The 23938-nt window shown below is 53.7% G+C and overlaps 1 protein-coding gene across 1 annotated transcript in view; it reads left to right on the top strand.

The window, feature by feature from the left end:
- Positions 1-9048: 9048 nt before the first annotated feature.
- Positions 9049-23938, top strand: part of LOC119954807 (translation initiation factor IF-2-like) — a 34248-nt gene continuing 19358 nt past the window's right edge. The window contains exon 1 of the mRNA XM_038780348.1: positions 9049-9142. Coding sequence (XP_038636276.1) covers positions 9137-9142 — 6 coding nt within the window. The 5' untranslated portion in view covers positions 9049-9136. The remainder of the gene's footprint in view (positions 9143-23938) is intronic.

Genomic DNA, 23938 nt, shown 5'->3' with positions numbered 1-23938 from the left:
CCACTCATGTATATCATGAGATGCAGGACAGGCGGTGATTGACACACAGGATAGCCAATGAACATACACGACACAGAACAACCAATCACCAGACAGGACACCACCCACTATAAAGCCCACAGGGCATTAAGGCCCTCCCTCTCTCACAGGACACGGCCAGGGAGATAGTCACAGTGCACAGGCCAATGAACATCATCACCATGTGGTAGAGAGCTAGTCTGGTCAGGCCAGTAGGAGGTTATCAGTTAGGTTAATAGAGTGTCAGCCCACGGCAGATTATGTACAGCAATCAACAGGTTCAATAAACAGTGTTGGACCATCTCCTGTGTCGGAAGCCTGTTTCTCGTTTTACTGCATCCAGTTGCAGTCGATGTTAGACCAACACAGATAACACATCATGGTGCCAGGGAGCTATTAACTCTAACGAACCTACCTCGAGTGAATCTGCAACGACCAGCACGCAGCCATCCAGCGACATGGAAAAGATCCAACCTCTCCGCAACTCTGGATCTCCGGCAACCTCGGCGCCAACTGGAAAGTCTTCAAACAGAAGTTCCTCCTGTACATCGAGGCCTCCGAACCTCGAGGCAGCACGGATGCCCGAAAGATCGCGCTGTTCCTGTTGACTGTGGGGGATCACGCCATCCACATCTATAACTCGCTCACGTTTGCCGATGGCGAAGACAAGACGAAGTTCAAGGTGGTTCTGCTGAATTAGACGCCACTGCGACATTGAGGTGAATGAGAGCTTTGAACGGTACATCTTCCAGCAGAGGCTTCCGGGTAAGGATGAACCTTTTCAGTCCTTCTTGACCCATCTCCGCATCCTAGCGCAGTCATGTAATATGACTCAATTGCTGATTCCATGATCCGGGATCAGATCGTTTTCGGGGTCCAGTCCGACACCCTGCGGGAGCAGCTCCTCAAAATCAAACAGTTGACCCTCTCTGTCGCCATCGAAACGTGCGTTGTCCATGAGCATGCCAGGCCAGAAATCGTTACTCCCGCATCAGGCGGCAGAAAATGCAAAACTAGCCTCCCAGGAGGCAGAAAGGGTGCAGGCCATCGCAAAAATGCAAGGCCTGAGCATCGAGGAGAGTGGCCGTTTCACGCACTTTTCCAGGGTCCCTACGATGTGTGCCACGACCGGGTGGACGGAGAGGCTGAAGACCCCGCATACGCATGTGCGAACGTCGGCCAACCGCACTGCGCGATGCGCGACGGTGCACAGAACGCGCTGACATCAGCGTCATGACATGTCCAAATTGTGGCTCCGCCCCATTTAAAGCAGCAATGTCCAGCCAAAGGCAGGCGATGTCTACAGTGTGGAAAGCCTGGGCATTACGCGGCCTTCTGCAGGTCCCCTCCACCGACCAACAGCCAGCGATCCCAGCTGCAGCGCAGACGTGTCCGCAGGATTCGGATCCCGACAGCCCAACGGACCCCGATGCTGACTGCCTCGAGTCTCCATACCGGGTGGGCATAATCACCACGCGCGAGCTGTCCTCCACCGTGCCTCCAAACCGCCTTTCAATCCTCACTGTGGATCCTGACGACGAGTGGTGTCCTGTCATCACGGTAACCAGTCTCGCATCTGATTTTAAATTGGACACTGGCGCATCTGCAAACCTCCTATCACAGTCGGACCTCGACAGCATCCGAGACCAACCCAGCATTCTTCCCCCAGCCTGCCAGCTCCTTGGCTACAATGGCAATGCCATAGCTGCCAGTGGATCGTGTCAGCTAGGTGTATCTCACAAGGCAATCAAAGTGATGTTACGATTCGAGATCCTCCGGCCTGACAAGGCATCCCTGCTCGGTGCTCGCGCATTGCAAACTCCTAAATCTGGTCCAGTGCGTCCATGCCATGTCCTCGACACCGGCGACTGCCTCGCCCAATGTAAATCTCCAGGCTGAGATAGACGGCATTCTCACGCAATACCACAACATGTTTGATGGAATGGGCACGTTCCCATATCGCTACAAGATATTGCTCAAACTGAATGCCATCCCAGTGATCCATGCACCACGCCGGGTACCGGCTCCTCTCAAGGATCGTCTGAAATCGCAGCTACGAGAGCTCCAAGACCAGGGTATCATCTCAAAGGTCACGGAACCAACAGACTGGGTCAGCTCCCTGGTCCGCGTCAAGAAGCCCTCTGGTGAACTCCGCATTTGCATCGATCCCAAAGACCTGAATCGCAACATCATGCGCGAGCATTACCCGATCCCGAAGCGGGAAGAGTTAACCAGTGAGATGGCTCATGCCAAATTCTTCACCAAGCTGGACGCCTCCCGTGGGTTCTGGCAGATACAGCTGGACAAGTCCAGTCGGAAGCTGTGCACGTTAACACTCCGTTCAGCCGCTATGCTACAACCGCATGCCTTTCGCTATCATATCAGCTTCCGAAGTATTTCATCGCATAATGGAACAAATGATGGAGGGCATCGAGGGGGTGCGAGTATATGTGGACGACGTGATCATCTGGTCCACGATGCCCCGAGGATCACATCGCTCGCCTCAAACAAGTTTTCCAGAGAATACATGAAAACGGCCTCCAGCTCAACAGGGCCAAATGCTCCTTTGGTAGGTCCGCTATCAAGTTTCTGGGTGGCCACATTTCACAGCAGGTTGTGCAACCTGACACTGACAAGGTGCTGGCAATCAATGCCATGAAGACCCCCAGAGGATAAAAAGGCGGTCCTCCGTTTCCTCGGGATGGTGAATTTTCTCGGGAAATTCATTCCCAACGTGGCCATCCCACACAACAGCCCTCCGGCATCTCGTAAACAAATCGAGTGTTCCAGTGGCTTCCCGCACATCAAGCGGAGTGGCTTGAGCTGAAGGCAAAGCTCACCACAGCACCAGTACTGGCATTCTTTGACCCAACCGAAGATACCAAGATATCCACTGACACAAGCCAGGATGGCATTGGGGCGATGCTCCTCCAGCGAGACGACTCCTGTTCCTGGGCTCCAGTGGCATACGCCTCCAGGGCCATGACTCCGACCGAACAACGGTATGCCCAGATCGAAAAGGAGTGCTTGGGTCTCTGACAGGAATAGTCAAGTTTATGTATACGGCCTGCCAAAGTTCACGGTGGAAACAGACCACAGGCCTTTAGTCTACATAATCCGAAAGGATTTAAATGACATGACACCTCAGCTGCAGCAAATTCTTCTTCGTCTCCGCCGATATGACTTCGAACTCGTCTACACACCGAGTAAGGAGCTGATCGTCGCGGATGCCCTATCCCGATCCATCGCCACGCCGTGTGAACAGGGCGACTTCATTCGCCACATTGAAGCACAGGTGCAGCTGTGTGCCAGCAACCTCCCAGCCACTGATGAATGAGTTGTCCAAATACGCGAAGAAACTGCCAAATATCCCCTACTGCAGTGTGCGATGAAGCACCTCGCCCATGGCTGGCAAAAGGGGCAGTACCCCCAGTTCTTCAACGTTAAGGACGAGCTGACGGTTGTTGAGGGGATCCTTCTTAAACTAGATAGACTCGTCATTCCCCAAAGCAGGCAAACCATGGTGCTCAGACAGATCCATGACATGGGGGTCGGGAAATGTCGACACAGAGCTCAGCAGGCAGTTACTGGCCTGGCATCAGCCTGGACATTGCCAACACAGTCCTCAACTGCACAACATGCCAGAAGTTTCAACCAGCTCAGCCCAAGGAAACGCTGCAACAGCACGAGATCGTGACCTCTCCGTGGTCCAAGGTGGGGATAAACCTCTTTCACACCAATGGGTGTGATTACGTACTCCTGGTCGACTACTTCTCCAGCTACCCGGACGTGGTGAAACTGTTGGACCTCACGTCCAAGTCCGTCATCAAAGCCTGCAAAGAGACGTTTGCCAGGCATGGGATACCACTCACGGTAATGAGTGACAATGGTCCATGTTTCTACAGCCACGAGTGGTCCGACTTTGCACGATCCTACCACTTTAGTCACATCACATCCGGTCCCCATTACCTGCAATCAAACGGGAAGGCCGAGAAAGGGGTCCATATTGTCAAGCGGTTGCTGTGCAAGGCTGCAGACTCAGCCTCGGATTTCAACCTGGCGCTATTGGCATACAGGGCAACCCCTCTGTCAACTGGTTTGTCTCCGGCGCAGTTGCTCATGAACCACAACCTGAGGATGACTGTTCCAGCCATCCATGTTCCAGACCTTGACCATCTCACGGTGCTGCAGAAGGTGCAGCGATCCACGGACCAGCAGAAGATCACGTATGATGCTCATGCCACGGATCTGCCTGCACTGGCCCCAGACGATGCTGTTTGTGTTCAGCTGCCTGAGGGAGGTTGGTCAGCCCCAGCTGCTGTCGTCAGACAGGCTGCTCCCAGATCTTTCGTTGTCCAAATGGCTGATGGCTCCATTTTACGGCACAACAGGAGGGCGCTGCGTAAAGTTCCCTGCCCATCACCCGACCGCACCTCTCCGCATGTCATCATGCCTCCTCCGGACGTCTTGAACCATGAGGCCACCGATCTGGCAGCCATCCCACCTGTCCACAAGGCCACCGATCTGGTAGCAATCCCGCCTGTTCACAAGGCCGCTGAGATGGCAGCCATCCCACCTGTCCACAAGGCCGCTGAGATGGCAGCCATCCCACCTGTCCACAAGGCCGCTGAGATGGCAGCCATCCCACCTGTCCACAAGGCCGCTGAGATGGCAGCCATCCCACCTGTCCACAAGGCCACCGATCTGGCAGCCATCCCACCTGCCACAAGGCCACCGAGATGGCAGCCATCCCGCCTGCCACAAGGCCACCGAGATGGCAGCCATCCCGCCTGCCACAAGGCCGCTGAGATGGCAGCCATCCCACCTGTCCACAAGGGCCGCTGAGATGGCAGCCATCACACCTGTCCAGGTGCCGGCATTCCCCCCTCCACCTCTGCGGCGATCAACAAGAATTTGTCGCCCACCACAAAGACTGAATCTATAGACTTACATCTTGTAAATCTTGTTCAGTTTGCTCTGTATCTGCACAATAGACACCTTCCCCTGTACATATGTTCATTCATTCCCCACTTGTACATAGTTATGCATATACAGCCACGTTCCAAACTTTATTTTAAAAGGGGGGAGATGTCATAATATCCACTCATGTAGATAATGAGATGCAGACAGGCAGTGATTGACACACAGGATAACCAATGAACACACACACACAGAACAACCAATCATCAGACAGGACACCACCACTATAAAGCCCACAGGACATTAAGGCTCTCTCACTCTCACAGGACACGGCCAGGGAGATAGTCGCAGTGCACAGGCCAATGAACATCATCACCATGTGGTAGAGAGTTAGTCTGGTCAGGCCAGTAGGAGGTTATCAGTTAGGTTAATAGAGTGTCAACCCACAGCAGATTATGTACAGCAATCAACAGGTTCAATAAAACAGTGTTGGACCATCTCCTGTGTCGGAAGCCTGTTTCCCGTTTTACTGCATCCAGTTGCAGTCGCTGTTAGACCAACACAGATAACACATCAATTGCCCTGGCAAACCCCTGCCAAAATCCTCTTAAGCTTCGGGCATGCCCAAAACATGTGGACATGGTTTGCTGGGCTTCCCGCGCACCTCACACATCTATCCTCTACCCCGAAAAACTTCCTCATCCTCACTGCCGTCATGTTTGCCCGGTGGACCACCTTAAATTGTATCAGGCTAAGCCTGGCACACAAAGAGGAGGAACTGACCCTGCTTAGGGCGTCCGCCCATAGACCCTCCTCTATCTCTGCTCAGAGCTCGTCCTCCCAGTTGCCCTTCAGTTCCTCCACCGGGGTTTCCTCCACCTCCAACAGCTCCTGGTAGATATCCGACGCTCTCCCCTCTCCCACCCAGGTACCAGAGACTACTCTATCCTGTATCCCCCTTGGCGGCAGCAGCGGAAAGGCCGGCACCTGCTTTCTCAGGATGTCTCGCACTTGCAAATATCTAAAACCATTCTCTGTTGGCAATTTAAATCTATCCTTCAGCGCCTTCAAGATGGGAAAGCTCCCGTCTATAAACAGATCCCCCATCCTTTTAATTCCTGCCCTCTGCCAGCTCTGGAACCCGCCATCCAGCTCTGGAACCCGCCATCCAGCTCTGGAACCCGCCATCCAGCTCTGGAACCCGCCATCCAGCTCTGGAACCCGCCACCCAGCTCTGGAACCCGCCACCCAGCTCTGGAACCCGCCACCCAGCTCTGGAACCCGCCATCCAGCTCTGGAACCCGCCATCCAGCTCTGGAACCCGCCATCCAACTCTGGAACCCGCCATCCAGCCTGCCCGGTACAAACCTGTGGTTGTTACAAATCGGGGTCCAGACCGACGCACCCTCCACCTTCTTGTACCTCCTCCACTGCCCCCAGATCCTCAGAGCCGCCACTACCACCGGCCAAGTGGCGTACTGGGCCGGCGTGAACGGCGGGCGTGTCGTTACCAATGCCCCCAAACAGGTGCCTTTACGAGACGCCGCCTCCATCCGCTCCCATGCCTCCCCCATTACCCAATTCCTAATCATGGCTATGTTAGCCGCCCAGTAGTACTTGCAGAAGTTCGGCAGGGCCAACCCCCCCCCCCCCCCCCCCCCCCCCCCCCCCCCCGACTAATCTCCAACCACATTTTCTTCGGGAACCCCCAACGGGGTTTTATTCGCCCATACCAATCCCGAGATGATCTTGTTCACCCGCTTGAAAAAGGCCTTTGGGATGAAGGTGGGGAGGGACTGAAAGACAAACAGAAATCAGGGGAGGACCGTCATTTTCACGGTCTGTACCCTCCCCGCCAGCGATAGCGGGAGCATGTCCCATCCCTTAAAGTCCCCTTCCATTTGCTCCACCAACCCGGATAGATTAAGCTTATGCAACGAATCCCACTTCCGAGCCACCTTCATTCCCTGATAACGAAAGCTATCATTCTGAGCAACAGCTCCCCCAGTCTCTCCTCCTGCCCCACAGCCTGAATCACAAACATCTTGCTCTTCCCCAAGTTCAACTTATACGCTGAAAAATTGCCAACTTCCCCCAAGATCCGCATGACGTCCCCCATCCCCCCATCCCCTGTCCGGGGAGGCCGGTACGGGAATCGAACCGTGCTGTTGGCCTGCCGTGGTCTGCTTTCAACGCCAGCTGTTTAGCCCGCTGTGCTAAACCAGCCCCACGTTTGAAACAAGCCAGAGACGGAGTGTAGAGGGGGAGATGGTGAAAGAGTGATTAGGGGAGAGGGGAGGCAGTGGGGTGGAGGGGGGTGGGAGATTGAGAGATGCTGAGGGAGAGAGAGGGTGTTTTAGAGATGAGGAGGATTAAACGACTGGGATATAGAGTGAGATTGGAGCAGAAAGAGAGAACGAAAAAGGCGAGTGAGGGAGAGAGAGAGACAGAGAGGGAGGAATAGAGACAGTGAAGGAGAGACAGCCAGAGAGAGACAGAGAGTGAAAGCAAAAGAGAGAGCGAGACAGAGGGAGATGGAGAGAGCGTGAGGGAGCAACAAAGAGACAGAGAGAAGAGACAGGAACAGACAGTGAGATACCGAGTGAATGAGAGAGAGGGAGAGAGAGCGACAGAGAGGGAGGGAGAGAGACAAAAAGATAAAGAGACAGGGAGAAACAGACAGACAGACAGAGAGAGAGAGTGAGAGACAGAGAGAGAAAGAGGCAGAGAGAGAGACAGAGAGAGAAAGTCAGAGAGAGAGAGAGAGAGACAGAGAGAGAGAGAGAGAGAGACAGAGAGTGAGAGGCAGAGAGAGAGTAAGAGAGAGAGAAAGAGTGAGACAGAGAGAGAAAGAGGCAGAGAGAGTGAGGCAGAGAGTGAGAGGCAGAGAGAGAGTAAGAGAGAGAAAGAGAGAGAGAAAGAGAGAGACAGAGAGAGAAAGAGGCAGAGAGACAGAGAGAGAGAGGCAGAGAGTGAGAGGCAGAGAGAGAGTGAGAGAGAAAGAGAGAGACAGAGACAGAGAGAGAAAGAGAGACAGCGAGTGAGAGGGATAAACAGAGAGAGAGAGTGAGAGACAGAGAGAGAAAGAGGCAGAGAGAGAGACAGAGAGAGAAAGTCAGAGAGAGAGACAGAGAGAGAAAGAGTCAGAGAGAGAGAGAGAGAGACAGAGAGTGAGAAGCAGAGAGTAAGTGAGAGAGAAAGAGAGAGACAGAGAGAGAAAGAGGCAGAGAGAAGTGGCAGAGGAGGGAGAGTGAGAGGCAGAGAGAGAGTAGGAGAGAGAAAGAGAGGACAGAGAGAGGAAAGAGGCAGAGAGAGGCAGAGAGAGGACAGGGAGAGAGGAGGCGAGAAAGAGGCAGAGAGAGAGACAGAGAGAGAGTAAGAGAGAGAGAAAGAGAGAGACAGAGAGAGAAAGAGGCAGAGAAAGAGAGGCAGAGAGAGAGACACAGAGAGAGAGACAGAGAGTGAGAGGGATAAGGAGAGAGAGAGAGAGAGACAGAGAGGGAGTCGGAGGATAAGCGAAAGGGGGGGAGAGAGAGAGAGAGACAGATAGAAATGTAGACACCTTGTGAGAGAGAGAACGAGTTTGGGAGCGAGGTGTAGAGGGAGGAAGACAGAGTTTGAGAGAAGGGAGACATTGAGAGAGAGAGAAAGTGCGAGAGGTCTGGAGGGGGAGAGTGCAATAGAGAGGGAGAGAGACAGAGGCAGATAGGGACTGACAGAGAGAAAGGGAAGGAAGGAAAGGAAAGAGAGATTGAGAGAGGGGTAGATGAAGAGAGAGTGGGTGAGCGTGCGAGGGAGGGCGATTGAGGGAGGGAGAGGACCTCAGGCAGGGGACAGGGCAGGCAGGTGGCAGGGCGGAGCGCGTCCTGAAGGACGACACCCCCCTCAGTGTAGGGTTCAACACCGGGAGCAGTGGGAGGGGGGTTGGGGGTCAAACTGGGCTGTACTCCCCCACCTCACAATAGGTTTAGCAGCTGGGGTGTCACAATGACACCCAGGTTACCCTGGAGGCTGTGAAGAGGGAGGAGGGCGTGGCTAGTTCCCACCATCCATCCCATTCACCCCTGCACCTGTCCACACGCGAGACACCCGCACCACCCCACCCCACCCCACCCCACCCCACCACGCCCAGCACAGGAAACCCCAAACACCTCCAATCAACACAGACGCTGCCGGAGAGGAACCATGAAGGAAAACGATGGAGGTTTGCAATGGTGCCGTGGTTAAAGAGTGTCTGTCCCGAGAGTGTAGAGGGAGCTTTACTCTGTATCTAACCCTGTGCTGTACCTGTCCTGGGAGTGTTTGATGGGGACAGTGTAGAGGGAGCTTTACTCTGTATCTAACCCCATGCTGTACCTGTCCTGGGAGTGTTTGATGGGGACAGTGTAGAGGGAGCTTTACTCTGTATCTAACCCCGTGCTATACCTGCCCTGGGAGTGTTTGATGGGGACAGTGTAGAGGGAGCTTTACTCTGTATCTAACCCCGTGCTGTCCCTGTCCTGGGAGTGTTTGATGGGGACAGTGTAGAGTTAGCTTTACTCTGTATCTAACCCCGTGCTGTACCTGTCCTGGGAGGGTTTGATGGGGACAGTGTAGAGTGAGCTTTACTCTGTATCTAACCCCGTGCTGTACCTGTCCTGGGAGTGTTTGATGGGGACAGTGTAGAGTTAGCTTTACTCTGTATCTAACCCCGTGCTGTACCTGTCCTGGGAGAGTTTGATGGGGACAGTGTAGAGGGAGCTTTACTCTGTATCTAACCCCGTGCTGTACCTCTCCTGGGAATGTTTGATGGGGACAGTGTAGAGGGAGCTTTACTCTGTATCTAACCCCGTGCTGTACCTGTCCTGGGAGTGTTTGATGGGGACAGTGTAGAGGGAGCTTTACTCTGTATCTAACCCCGTGCTGTACCTGTCCTGGGAGTGTTTGATGGGGACAGTGTAGAGGGAGCTTTACTCTGTATCTAACCCCGTACTGTACCTGTCCTGGGAGTGTTTGATGGGGACAGTGTAGAGGGAGCTTTACTCTGTATCTAACCCCGTGCTGTACCTGTCCTGGGAGTGTTTGATGGGGACAGTGTAGAGGGAGCTTTACTCTGTATCTAACCCCGTGCTGTACCTGGCCTGGGAGTGTTTGATGGGGACAGTGTAGAGGGAGCTTTACTCTGTATCTAACCCCGTGCTGTACCTGTCCTGGGAGTGTTTGATGGGGACAGTGTAGAGGGAGCTTCACTCTGTATCTAACCCCGTGCTGTACCTGTCCGTTGAGTGTTTGATGGGGACAGTGTAGAGGGAGCTTTACTCTGTATCTAACCCCGTGCTGTCCCTGTCCTGGGAGTGTTTGATGGGGACAGTGTAGAGGGAGCTTTACTCTGTATCTAACCCCGTGCTGTACCTGTCCTGGGAGTGTTTGATGGGGACAGTGTAGAGGGAGCTTTACTCTGTATCTAACCCCGTACTGTACCTGTCCTGGGAGTGTTTGATGGGGACAGTGTAGAGGGAGCTTTACTCTGTATCTAACCCCGTGCTGTACCTGTCCTGGGAGTGTTTGATGGGGACAGTGTAGAGGGAGCTTTACTCTGTATCTAACCCCCTGCTGTACCTGTCCTGGGAGTGTTTGATGGGGACAGTGTAGAGGGAGCTTTACTCTGTATCTAACCCCGTGCTGTACCTGTCCTGGGAGTGTTTGATGGGGACAGTGTAGAGGGAGCTTCACTCTGTATCTAACCCCGTGCTGTACCTGTCCGTTGAGTGTTTGATGGGGACAGTGTAGAGGGAGCTTTACTCTGTATCTAACCCCGTGCTGTCCCTGTCCTGGGAGTGTTTGATGGGGACAATGTAGAGGGAGCTTTACTCTGTATCTAACCCCGTGCTGTACCTGTCCTGGGAGTGTTTGATGGGGACAGTGTAGAGGGAGCTTTACTGTATCTAACACCGTGCTGTACCTGTCCTGGGAGTGTTTGATGGGGACAGTGTAGAGGGAGCTTTACTCTGTATCTAACCCCGTGCTGTACCTGTCCTGGGAGTGTTGGATGGGGACAATGTAGAGGGAGCTTTACTCTGTATCTAACCCCGTGCTGTACCTGTCCTGGGAGTGTTTGATGGGGACAGTGTAGAGGGAGCTTTACTCTGTATCTAATCCCATGCTGTACCTGTCCTGGGAGTGTTTGATGGGGACAGTGTAGAGGGAGCTTTACTCTGTATCTAACCCCGTGCTATACCTGCCCTGGGAGTGTTTGATGGGGACAGTGTAGAGGGAGCTTTACTCTGTATCTAACCCCGTGCTGTCCCTGTCCTGGGAGTGTTTGATGGGGACAGTGTAGAGTTAGCTTTACTCTGTATCTAACCCCGTGCTGTACCTGTCCTGGGAGGGTTTGATGGGGACAGTGTAGAGTGAGCTTTACTCTGTATCTAACCCCGTGCTGTACCTGTCCTGGGAGTGTTTGATGGGGACAGTGTAGAGTTAGCTTTACTCTGTATCTAACCCCGTGCTGTACCTGTCCTGGGAGAGTTTGATGGGGACAGTGTAGAGGGAGCTTTACTCTGTATCTAACCCCGTGCTGTACCTCTCCTGGGAATGTTTGATGGGGACAGTGTAGAGGGAGCTTTACTCTGTATCTAACCCCGTGCTGTACCTGTCCTGGGAGTGTTTGATGGGGACAGTGTAGAAGGAGCTTTACTCTTTATCTAACCCCGTGCTGTACCTGTCCTGGGAGTGTTTGATGGGGACAGTGTAGAGGGAGCTTTACTCTGTATCTAACCCCGTACTGTACCTGTCCTGGGAGTGTTTGATGGGGACAGTGTAGAGGGAGCTTTACTCTGTATCTAACCCCGTGCTGTACCTGTCCTGGGAGTGTTTGATGGGGACAGTGTAGAGGGAGCTTTACTCTGTATCTAACCCCGTGCTGTACCTGGCCTGGGAGTGTTTGATGGGGACAGTGTAGAGGGAGCTTTACTCTGTATCTAACCCCGTGCTGTACCTGTCCTGGGAGTGTTTGATGGGGACAGTGTAGAGGGAGCTTCACTCTGTATCTAACCCCGTGCTGTACCTGTCCGTTGAGTGTTTGATGGGGACAGTGTAGAGGGAGCTTTACTCTGTATCTAACCCCGTGCTGTCCCTGTCCTGGGAGTGTTTGATGGGGACAGTGTAGAGGGAGCTTTACTCTGTATCTAACCCCGTGCTGTACCTGTCCTGGGAGTGTTTGATGGGGACAGTGTAGAGGGAGCTTTACTCTGTATCTAACCCCGTACTGTACCTGTCCTGGGAGTGTTTGATGGGGACAGTGTAGAGGGAGCTTTACTCTGTATCTAACCCCGTGCTGTACCTGTCCTGGGAGTGTTTGATGGGGACAGTGTAGAGGGAGCTTTACTCTGTATCTAACACCCTGCTGTACCTGTCCTGGGAGTGTTTGATGGGGACAGTGTAGAGGGAGCTTTACTCTGTATCTAACCCCGTGCTGTACCTGTCCTGGGAGTGTTTGATGGGGACAGTGTAGAGGGAGCTTCACTCTGTATCTAACCCCGTGCTGTACCTGTCCGTTGAGTGTTTGATGGGGACAGTGTAGAGGGAGCTTTACTCTGTATCTAACCCCGTGCTGTCCCTGTCCTGGGAGTGTTTGATGGGGACAATGTAGAGGGAGCTTTACTCTGTATCTAACCCCGTGCTGTACCTGTCCTGGGAGTGTTTGATGGGGACAGTGTAGAGGGAGCTTTACTGTATCTAACACCGTGCTGTACCTGTCCTGGGAGTGTTTGATGGGGACAGTGTAGAGGGAGCTTTACTCTGTATCTAACCCCGTGCTGTACCTGTCCTGGGAGTGTTGGATGGGGACAGTGTAGAGGGAGCTTTACTCTGTATCTAACCCCGTGCTGTACCTGTCCTGGGAGTGTTTGATGGGGACAGTGTAGAGGGAGCTTTACTCTGTATCTAATCCCATGCTGTACCTGTCCTGGGAGTGTTTGATGGGGACAGTGTAGAGGGAGCTTTACTCTGTATCTAACCCCGTGCTGTACCTGTCCTGGGAGTGTTTGATGGGGACAGTGTAGAGATGGCTTTACTCTGTATCTAACCCCGTGCTGTACCTGACCTGGGAGTGTTTGATGGGGACAGTGTAGAGGGAGCTTTACTCTGTATCTAACCCCGTGCTGTACCTGTCCTGGGAGTGTTTGATGGGGACAGTGTAGAGGGAGCTTTACTCTGTATCTAACCCCGTGCTGTACCTGTCCTGGGAGTGTTTGATGGGGACAGTGTAGAGGGAGCTTTACTCTGTATCTAACCCCGTGCTGTACCTGTCCTGGGAGTGTTTGATGGGGGCAGTGTAGAGGGAGCTTTACTCTGTATCTAGCCCATGCTGTACCTGTCCTGGGAGTGTTTGATGGGGACAGTGTAGAGGGAGCTTTACTCTGTATCTAACCCCGTGCTGTACCTGTCGTGGGAGTGTTTGATGGGGACAGTGTAGAGGGAGCTTTACTCTGTATCTAACCCCGTGCTGTATCTGTCCTGGGAGTGTTTGATGGGGACAGTGTAGAGGGAGCTTTACTCTGTATCTAACCCCGTGCTGTACCTGTCCTGGGAGTGTTTGATGGGGACAGTGTAGAGGGAGCTTTACTCTGTATCTAACCCCGTGCTGTACCTGTCCTGGGAGTGTTTGATGGGGACAGTGTAGAGGGAGCTTTACTCTGTATCTAACCCCGTGCTGTACCAGTCCTGGGAGTGCTTGATGGGGACAGTGTAGAGGGAGCTTTACTCTGTATCTAACCCCGTGCTGTACCTGTCCTGGGAGTGTTTGATGGGGACAGTGTAGAGGGAGCTTTACTCTGTATCTAACCCCGTGCTGTACCTGCCCTGGGAGTGTTTGATGGGGACAGTGTAGAGGGAGCTTTACTCTGTATCTAACCCCGTGCTGTACCTGTCCTGGGAGTGTTTGATGGGGACAGTGTAGAGGGAGCTTTATTCTGTATCTAACCCCGTGCTGTACCCGTCCTGGGAGTGTTTGATGGGGACAGTGTAGAGGGAGTTTTACTCTGTATCTAATCCCGTGCTGTACCTGTCCTGGGAGTGTTTGATGGGGACAATGTAGAGGGAGCTTTATTCTGTATCTAACCCCGTGCTGTACCTGTCCTGGGAGTGTTTGATGGGGACAGTGTAGAGGGAGCTTTACTCTGTATCTAACCCCGTGCTGTACCTGTCCTGGGAGTGTTTGATGGGGACAGTGTAGAGGGAGCTTTACTCTGTATCTAACCCCGTGCTGTACCTGTCCTGGGAGTGTTTGATGGGGACAGTGTTGAGGCAGCTTTACTCTGTATCTAACCCCGTGCTGAACCTGTCCTGGGAGTGTTTGATGGGGACAGTGTAGAGGGAGCGTTACTCTGTATCTAACCCCGTGCTGAACCTGTCCTGGGAGTGTTTGATGGGGACAGTGTAGATGGAGCTTTACTCTGTATCTAACCCCGTGCTGTACCTGTCCTGGGAGTGTTTGATGGGGACAGTGTAGAGGGAGCTTTACTCTGTATCTAACCCCGTGCTGTACCTGTCCTGGGAGTGTTTGATGGGGGCAGTGTAGAGGGAGCTTTACTCTGTATCTAACCCCGTGCTGTACCTGTCCTGGGAGTGTTTGATGGGGACAGTGTAGAGGGAGCTTTACTCTGTATCTAACCCCGTGCTGTACCTGTCCTGGGCGTGTTTGATGGGGACAGTGTAGAGGGAGCTTTACTCTGTATCTAACCCCGTGCTGTACTTGTCGTCAAACGGGAGTGAGATGCCCATTTGGGGCTTGTAGGTGGCCTAGAAAGGAAGGAGCACGGTGCTCGGGAGGGGACAGGCCTGCGATCGGTGCCCACCGATCGTCGGGCCGGCGTCCAAATCGGACGCACAATTTGCCCTCCGCCGCCCCGCAAGGTCAATCCGCCACGTCGTGCGGGGCAGCTGATGGGAAAGACGGCCAACGCGCATGAGCGGGTTTTCACCGTCAGCAACATGATGGCAGCCGTGCATGCGCGGGTTGGAGCCGGCCAACCTGCGCATGCGCGGCTGACGTCATTAGGCGCGCCGGCCGAGTGTTACGGAGCGCCGCTCCTAGCCCCGTCGGGAGGGGAGAATAGGGGGCGAGGAGCGGCCTCTGAGGCCTTCGTAAAAAACTCGGCCGAGTTCACGACGGCCCTCCCGATTTTTCCCGGGAGCGGAGAATTCCGCCCAAGGAGTTTCTCGGTACTGGAGAAAAGCAAATTACTGCAGATGCTGGAATCTGAAACGAAAGAGAAAATTCTGGAAAATCTCAGCAAGTCTGGCAGCATCTGTAGGGAGAGCAAAGAGTGAACATTTCGAGCCCGATGACTCTTTGTCAAAGATTTGAGAGTCACTGGACTCGTAACGTTGGCTCTTTTCTCTCCCTACAGATGCTGTCAGACTTGCTGAGATATTCCAGCATTTTCTTTTTCGTTTCTCGGTACTGGCTCTGTTTAGGGAGATAATAATAATCTCCATTGTCACAAGTCAGCTGACAGTAACACTGCAATGAAGTTACTGTGAAAAGCCCCTAGCCGCCACATTCCGGCGCCTGTTCGGGTACACGGAGGGGGAATTCAGAATGTCCAATTCACCCAACAAGCACGTCTTTCGGGGATTGTGGGAGGAAACCGGAGCACCCGGAGGAAACCCACGCAGACACGGGGAGAACGTGCAGACTCCGCACAGACAGTGGCCCAGCGGGGAATCAAACCTGGTCGAGGTTAGGAGGTTACAGAGATAGGGAGGGTTGTAGGGGCTGGAGGAGGTTACAGAGATAGGGAGGTTTGTCGGGAAGGAGGAGGTTACAGAGATAGGGAGGGTTGTAGGGGCTGGAGGAGGTTACAGAGATAGGGAGGTTTGTCGGGAAGGAGGAGGTTACAGAGATAGGGAGGGTTGTCGGGGCTGGAGGAGGTTACAGAGATAGGGAGGGTTGTAGGGGCTGGAGGAGGTTACAGAGATAGGGAGGGTTGTAGGTGCTGGAGGAGGTTACAGAGATAGGGAGGGTTGTTGGGGCTGGAGGAGGTTACAGAGATAGGGAGGGTTGTAGGGGCTGGAGGAGGTTACAGATATAGGGAGGGTTGTTGGAGCTGGAGGAGGTCACAGATATAGGGAGGGTTGTAGGGGCTGGAGGAGGTTACAGGGATAGGGAGGGTTGTAGGGGCTGGAGGAGGTTACAGCGATAGGGAGGGTTGTAGGGGCTGGAGGAGGTTACAGATATAGGGAGGGTTGTTGGAGCTGGAGGAGGTCACAGATATAGGGAGGGTTGTAGGGGCTGGAGGAGGTTACCGATATAGGGAGGGTTGTAGGGGCTGGAGGAGGTTACAGATATAGGGAGGGTTGTAGGGGCTGGAGGTTACAGATATAGGGAGGGTTGTCGGGGCTGGAGCAGGTTACAGAGATAGGGAGGGTTGTAGGGGCTGGAGGAGGTTACAGAGATAGGGAGGGTTGTAGGGGCAGGAGGAGGTTACATAGGGAGGGTTGTAGGGGCTGGAGGAGGTTACAGAGATAGGGAGGGTTGGGGCTGGAGGAGGTAACAGAGATAGGGAGGGTGTAGCGGCTGGAGGAGGTTACAGAGATAGGGAGGGTTGTCGGGGCTGGAGGAGGTTACAGGGATAGGGAAGGTTGTAGGGGCTGGAGGAGGTTACAGGGATAGGGAGGGTTGTAGGGGCTGGAGGAGGTTACAGAGATAGGGAGGGTTGTAGGGGCTGGAGGAGGTCACAGAGATAGGGAGGGTTGTCGGGGCTGGAGGAGGTTACAGAGATAGGGAGGGTTGTAGGGGCTGGAGGAGGTCACAGAGATAGGGAGGGTTGTCGGGGCTGGAGGAGGTTACAGAGATAGGGAGGGTTGTAGGGGGCTGGAGAAGGTTACAGAGATAGGGGGGGTTGCAGGGGCTGGAGGAGGTTACAGAGATAGGGTGGGGTGCAGGGGCTGGAGGAGGTTAGATAGGGAGGGTTGTAGGGGCTGGAGGAGGTTACAGAGATAGGGAGCGTTGTAGGGGCTGGAGGAGGTTACAGAGATAGGGAAGGTTGTAGGGGCTGGAGGAGGTTACAGGGATAGGGAGGGTTGTAGGGGCTGGAGGAGGTTACAGAGATAGGGAGGGTTGTAGGGGCTGGAGGAGGTTACAGAGATAGGGAGGGTTGTCGGGGCTGGAGGAGGTTACAGAGATAGGGAGGGTTGTAGGGGCTGGAGGAGGTCACAGAGATAGGGAGGGTTGTCGGGGCTGGAGGAGGTTACAGAGATAGGGAGGGTTGTAGGGGGCTGGAGAAGGTTACAGAGATAGGGAGGGTTGGGGCTGGAGGAGGTAACAGAGATAGGGAGGGTTGTAGCGGCTGGAGGAGGTTACAGAGATAGGGAGGGTTGTAGGGGCAGGAGGAGGTTACAGAGATAGGGAGGGTTGTCGGGGCTGGAGGAGGTTACAGGGATAGGGAAGGTTGTAGGGGCTGGAGGAGGTTACAGGGATAGGGAGGGTTGTAGGGGCTGGAGGAGGTTACAGAGATAGGGAGGGTTGTAGGGGCTGGAGGAGGTCACAGAGATAGGGAGGGTTGTCGGGGCTGGAGGAGGTTACAGAGATAGGGAGGGTTGTAGGGGCTGGAGGAGGTCACAGAGATAGGGAGGGTTGTCGGGGCTGGAGGAGGTTACAGAGATAGGGAGGGTTGTAGGGGGCTGGAGAAGGTTACAGAGATGGGGGGGTTGCAGGGGCTGGAGGAGGTTACAGAGATAGGGTGGGGTGCAGGGGCTGGAGGAGGTTAGATAGGGAGGGTTGTAGGGGCTGGAGGAGGTTACAGAGATAGGGAGCGTTGTAGGGGCTGGAGGAGGTTACAGAGATAGGGAGGGTTGTCGGGGCTGGAGGAGGTTACAGAGATAGGGAGGATTGTAGGGGCTGGAGGAGGTTACAGAGATAGGGAGGGTTGTAGTAGTTGGAGGAGGTTACAGAGATAGGGAGGGTTGTAGGGGCTGGAGGAGGTTACAGATATAGGGAGGGTTGTTGGAGCTGGAGAAGTTTACAGATATAGGGAGGGTTGTAGGGGCTGGAGGAGGTTACAGATATAGGGAGGGTTGTAGGGGCTGGAGGTTACAGATATAGGGAGGGTTGTCGGGGCTGGAGCAGGTTACAGAGATAGGGAGGGTTTTAGGGGCTGGAGGAGGTTACAGAGATAGGGAGGGTTGTCGGGGGCTGGAGGAGGTTACAGAGATAGGGAGGGTAGTAGGGGATGGAGGAGGTTACAGAGATAGGGAGGGTTGTAGGGGCCTGGAGGAGGTTACAGAGATTGGGAGGGTAGTAGGGGCTGGAGGAGGTTACAGAGATAGGGAGGGCTGTAGGGGCTGGAGAAGGTTACAGAGATAGGGAGGGTTGCAGGGGCTGGAGGAGGTTACAGAGATAGGGAGGGTTGTAGGGGCTGGAGGAGGTTACAGAGATAGGGAGGGTTGTCGGGGCTGGAGGAGGTTGCAGAGATAGGGAGCGGTGTCGGGATTGGAGGAGGTTACAGAGATAGGGACTGTTGTCGGGGCTGGAGGCGGTTACAGATATAGGGAGGGTTGTTGGGGCTGGAGGAGGTTACAGTGATATGGGGGGTTGTAGGGGCTGGAGGAGGTTGCAGAGATAGGGAGGGTTGTGGGGGCTGGAGGAGGTTACAGAGATAGGGAGGGTTGTAGGGGCTGGAGGAGGTTACAGAGATAGGGAGGGTTGTAGTGGTTGGAGGAGGTTACAGAGATAGGGAGGGTTGTAGGGGCTGGAGGAGGTTACAGAGATAGGGAGGGTTGTAGGGGAGGGAGGAGGTTGCAGAGATAGGGAGGGTTGTAGGGGCTGGAGGAGGTTGCAGAGATAGGGAGGGTTGTAGGGGCTGGAGGAGGTTGCAGAGATAGGGAGGGTTGTAGGGGCTGGAGGAGGTTACAGAGATAGGGAGGGTTGTAGGGGCTGGAGGAGGTTACAGAGATAGGGAGGGTTGTAGGGGCTGGAGGAGGTTACAGAGATAGGGAGGGTTGTAGGGGCTGGAGGAGGTTGCAGAGATAGGGAGGGCTGGACGGCCTGGAGGAGGTTACAGAGATAGGGAGGGTTGTAGGGGAGGGAGGAGGTTACAGAGATAGGGAGGGTTGTAGGGGAGGGAGGAGGTTGCAGAGATAGGGAGGGTTGTAGGGGCTGGAGGAGGTTACAGAGATAGGGAGGGTTGTAGGGGCTGGAGGAGGTTACAGAGATAGGGAGGGTTGTAGGGGAGGGAGGAGGTTGCAGAGATAGGGAGGGTTGTAGGGGCTGGAGGAGGTTGCAGAGATAGGGAGGGTTGTAGGGGCTGGAGGAGGTTGCAGAGATAGGGAGGGTTGTAGGGGCTGGAGGAGGTTACAGAGATAGGGAGGGTTGTAGGGGCTGGAGGAGGTTACAGAGATAGGGAGGGTTGTAGGGGCTGGAGGAGGTTACAGAGATAGGGAGGGTTGTAGGGGCTGGAGGAGGTTGCAGAGATAGGGAGGGCTGGACGGCCTGGAGGAGGTTACAGAGATAGGGAGGGTAGTAGGGGATGGAGGAGGTTACAGAGATAGGGAGGGTTGTAGGGGCTGGAGGAGGTTACAGAGATAGGGAGGGTTGTAGGGGCTGGAGGAGGTTACAGAGATAGGGAGGGTTGTAGGGGCTGGAGGAGGTTACAGAGATAGGGAGGGTTGTAGGGGCTGGAGGAGGTTACAGAGATAGGGAGGGTTGTAGGGGCTGGAGGAGGTTGCAGAGAAAGGGAGGGTTGTAGAGGCTGGAGGAGGTTACAGAGATAGGGAGGGTTGTAGGGGCTGGAGGAGGTTACAGAGATAGGGAGGGTTGTAGGGGCTGGAGGAGGTTGCAGAGATAGGGAGGGCTGTAGGGGCTGGAGGAGGTTGCAGAGATAGGGAGGGTTGTAGGGGCTGGAGGAGGTTACAGAGATAGGGAGGGTTGTAGGGGTTGGAGGAGGTTACAGAGATAGGGAGGGTTGTAGGGGCTGGAGGAGGTTACAGAGATAGGGAGGGTTGTAGGGGCTGGAGGAGGTTACAGAGATAGGGAGGGTTGTAGGGGCTGGAGGAGGTTACAGAGATAGGGAGGGTTGTAGGGGCTGGAGGAGGTTACAGAGATAGGGAGGGTTGTAGGGGCTGGAGGAGGTTGCAGAGATAGGGAGGACTGTAGGGGCTGGAGGAGGTTGCAGAGATAGGGAGGGCTGTAGGGGCTGGAGGAGGTTACAGAGATAGGGAGGGGTGTAGGGGCTGGAGGAGGTTGCAGAGATAGGGAGGGGTGTAGGGGCTGGAGGAGGTTACAGAGATAGGGAGGGCTGTAGGGGCTGGAGGAGGTTACAGAGATAGGGAGGACGGTCGGCACAGATGGAGATGTACCTCTCACACCTCCACACGCACCACCTTTTCTCACCCCTGCTAACCGGCCTGTTTTTCTGCCCTGTTTTCTCTAGATTAGAATGGGACTGGGAGATACTTCGCTGACTATGCGCCTTGTTACCTCACAACCATGTCCGTGAGAAAGCTACTGTGCTGTTCTGGGTCTTCTAGAGTAAGTAAACCCTCCCCCCCTCCTCCCACTTTCACCGTCCCACCAGCTCGGGTGCCTGCCGCTTTGGTTTCTTATCACAGGAAAGATATTCAGGCATCGCAGGGAGTCCAGAGAAGGTTCACTCGGTTGACCCCGGGTAGGGAGGGAGTTCCTCACGAGGGGAGGTTTGAGTAGGCCGAGGCCTGAACATTGGAGGGAGCCCAGAGAAGGTTCACTCGGTTGACCCCGGGTAGGGAGGGGGTTCCTCATGAGGGGAGGTTTGAGTAGGCCGGGGCCTGTACTCATTGGAGAGCGTCCAGAGAAGGTTCACTCGGTTGACCCCGGGTAGGGAGGGGGTTTCTCATGAGGGGAGGTTTGAGTAGGCCGGGGCCTGACTTATTTGAGGCACTCCGGAGTAGGTTCATGGAAGTGCATGATAATATAGTTCTGAGTGAGCACAGCTTTGTCAAGGGGAGGTCGTGTCTGACAAATCTGTCAGAGTCCTTTGAGGAAGTAACAAGGAAGTTAGACAAAGGAGAACCAGTAGACATGATTTATTTAGATTTCCAGAAGGCCTTTGACAAGGTGCCACATAGGAGACTGTTAAATACGTTAAGAACCCATGGTGTTTGGGTAAGATCCTGGCTTGGATAGAGGATTGGCTGACTGGCAGAAGGCAGAGAGTGGGAATAAAGGGGTCTTTTTCAGGATGGCAGCCGGTGACTAGTGGTGTGCCTCAGGGGTCTGTGCTGGGACCACAACTTTTCACAATATACATTAATAATCTGGAAGAAGGAACTGAAGGCACTGTTGCTAAGTTTGCAGCTGATACAAAGATCTGTAGAGGGACAGGTGGGATTGAGGAAGCAAGGGGGCTGCAGAAAGATTTGGACAAGCTAGGAAAATGGGCAATGAAGTGGCAAATGAAATACAATGTGGAACAGTGTGAGGAGATGCCCTTTACAAGGAAGAATAGACTATTTTCTAAATGGAGAAATGATTAGAAAATCAGAAGCACAAAGGGACTTGGGAGTCCTTGTTTACGATTCTCTTAAGGTTAATGTGCAGGTTCAGTCGGCAGTTAAGAAGGCAAATGCAATGTTAGCGTTCATGTCGAGAGGGCGAGAATACAACACCAGGGATGTACTTCTGAGGCTGTATAGGGCTCTGGTCAGACCCCATTTGGAGTATTGTGAGCAGTTTTGGGTCCCGTATCTAAGGAAGGAAGGAGTCCAGAGAAGGTTCACTCGGTTGATCCCGGATAGGGAGGGAGTTCCTCATGAGGGGAGGTTTGAGTAGGCCGGGGCCTGTACATTGGAAGGAGTCCAGAGAAGGTTCACTCGGTTGACCCCGGGTAGGGAGGGGGTTCCTCATGAGGGGAGGTTTGAGTAGGCCGGGGCCTGTACGTTGGAGTTTAGCAGAATGAGAGGCGGCCTGATTGAGACATATCGGATTCTCAGGGGGGCTTTGACAGGGTCGATGCTGAGAGGATGTTTCCTCCTGTGGGAGAGTCTGGGACCAGAGGGCAGAATCTCAGAGTCAGGGGGCCGCCCATTTCACACAGAGATGAGGAGGAATTTCTTCCCTAAGAGGGCAGTGAATCTGTGGAATTCTTCACCGCAGAGAGCTGTAGGGGCCGGGGCGTTAAGTATGTTCAAGGCTGAGAGACAGATTTATAATCAGTGCGGGGATCGAGGGTGATGGGGGCGAGGTGGGAAAGTGGGGAGGATGATCAGATTGGTCGCAATCCCATTGACTGACGGAGCAGACTCGATGGGCTGAATGGTCTACTTCTCCGCGTTACAGTCATCTTAACCTCCAACATGTTCTCAGCATCAGGTTTGTAGATGGGGCTTCAACATTTAAGGCAAATAGAAAGAGCTGGGACAATATAGCAAGGCTTCCGAGAGAGAGAGACAGAATTAACATCTCGAGTGATGTACCAAGGCAGGGATAGAATTGTGTCGGTGGCAGTTCCCCAGGATTTCACAAATAAATAGGGATGTGGGAGATTAAAATTTTATTACTAACACAGTATTAAAATATCTTTAACATCTTGCAAGAAAAATAGCTGCCAATTACCCCCTTAAACAATGCTAATCAAGACAGTGACACAACAGCCCTCAACTGCTATCTTTACTCCCAATCAAACAGCACAACCATCTCAGCTCTCAATCCACTTTTAAATGCAGTTAGCACTCAGGCAAACTTGCTTGAGAGATGTTCTGTGAGACTCTTTTCAGAGACAGACCTAAATCCTGTCAGAACAATGCAGGATCTCCAGCTGAGGTCTTCAGAAACTATCTCCATGGCTTGACTGCCAGGAACCCACTGAACAATCTGCTGACGCGCCCAGTACTCTCGCCCCTCCCAACATTTACATCAACGGCATAGGTTTAAAGATAAGGGATGAGGTCCTGAAACAGAATATAGGGAGTTAGGAAGGAAGTTGAGAAGTCAGACCTCACAAGGCGGTGATCTCAGGATTACTACCAGTGCCACGTGCGAGTCAGAGGAGGAACAGTTGGATATACCGGATCAATGTGTGGCTGAAGGGGTGGTGCGAGGGGGAGGGTGTTAGACTTCCTCCGGCCTTGGGGCCAGTTCTGGGGGAGGTGGGACCTGTACAAACTGGACGGGTTACACCTGGGCAGGACCGGGACCGGTCCCTCCCAACCCTCCTCCCTATCTCTGTAACCTCCTCCAGCCCCTCCAGCCCGGTGTACTTGGAGGAATATTTGCCAGAGCGGTTGGAGGGGGCTTAAACTAAAATGGCAGGGAGTCAGGGGAGGAGGAACGAAGGACAAAAACAAAAGACAGAAAGGGGAATAAGAAAAGTGATCGGCCGAGAAACCAAGGACCAGACTCAAATAGGGCCACGGGACAAGTGACAAAGACAAGTTTAAAGGCTTTGTGCCTCAGCAGGCAGAGCAATGCGTAATCGAGTGGATGGGCTAATCGTGCAAATAGACGCAAATGGGCATGATACAATCAGGATTACAGAGACATGGTTGCAAGGTGACCAGGGATGGGAACTGAATGTCTAGGGACGAAAAGGAAAAGGTGGTGGCTTGGCACTGCTGGATAAAGAGGAAATTAACACAATAAAGAGGAAAGTTAGCTCTGACAATGTGGAATCTTTAACAAAAACTGTTAGTGAAGGTTCTATATTGACCCCCAAACTGCAGTGGTGATGTTGGGAATAGTAAAAAGTCTGACAACACCAGGTTAAAGTCCAACAGGTTTGTTTAAACACGAGCTTCCGGAACGCAGCTCCTTCCTCAGGTGAATGGAGAGGTATGTTCCAGAAACATATATATAGACAAAGTCAAAAATGCCAGACAATGCTTAGAATGCGAGCATTTGCAGGTAAATCTTTACAGCTCCAGAGATAGGGGGTAACTCCAGATAAAGAGGTGTGAATTGTCTCAAGCCAGGACAGTTGGTAGGGTTTTGCAAGTCCAGGCCAGATGGTGGGGGGGGGGGGGGGGTGAATGTAATGCGACATGA

Source organism: Scyliorhinus canicula, chromosome 20, assembly GCF_902713615.1.
Source record: "Scyliorhinus canicula chromosome 20, sScyCan1.1, whole genome shotgun sequence".
NCBI classification, from domain to species: domain Eukaryota; kingdom Metazoa; phylum Chordata; class Chondrichthyes; order Carcharhiniformes; family Scyliorhinidae; genus Scyliorhinus; species Scyliorhinus canicula.
Note: the sequence above shows the minus strand (reverse complement) of the source record. Positions and strands in the feature narration are given on the sequence as shown.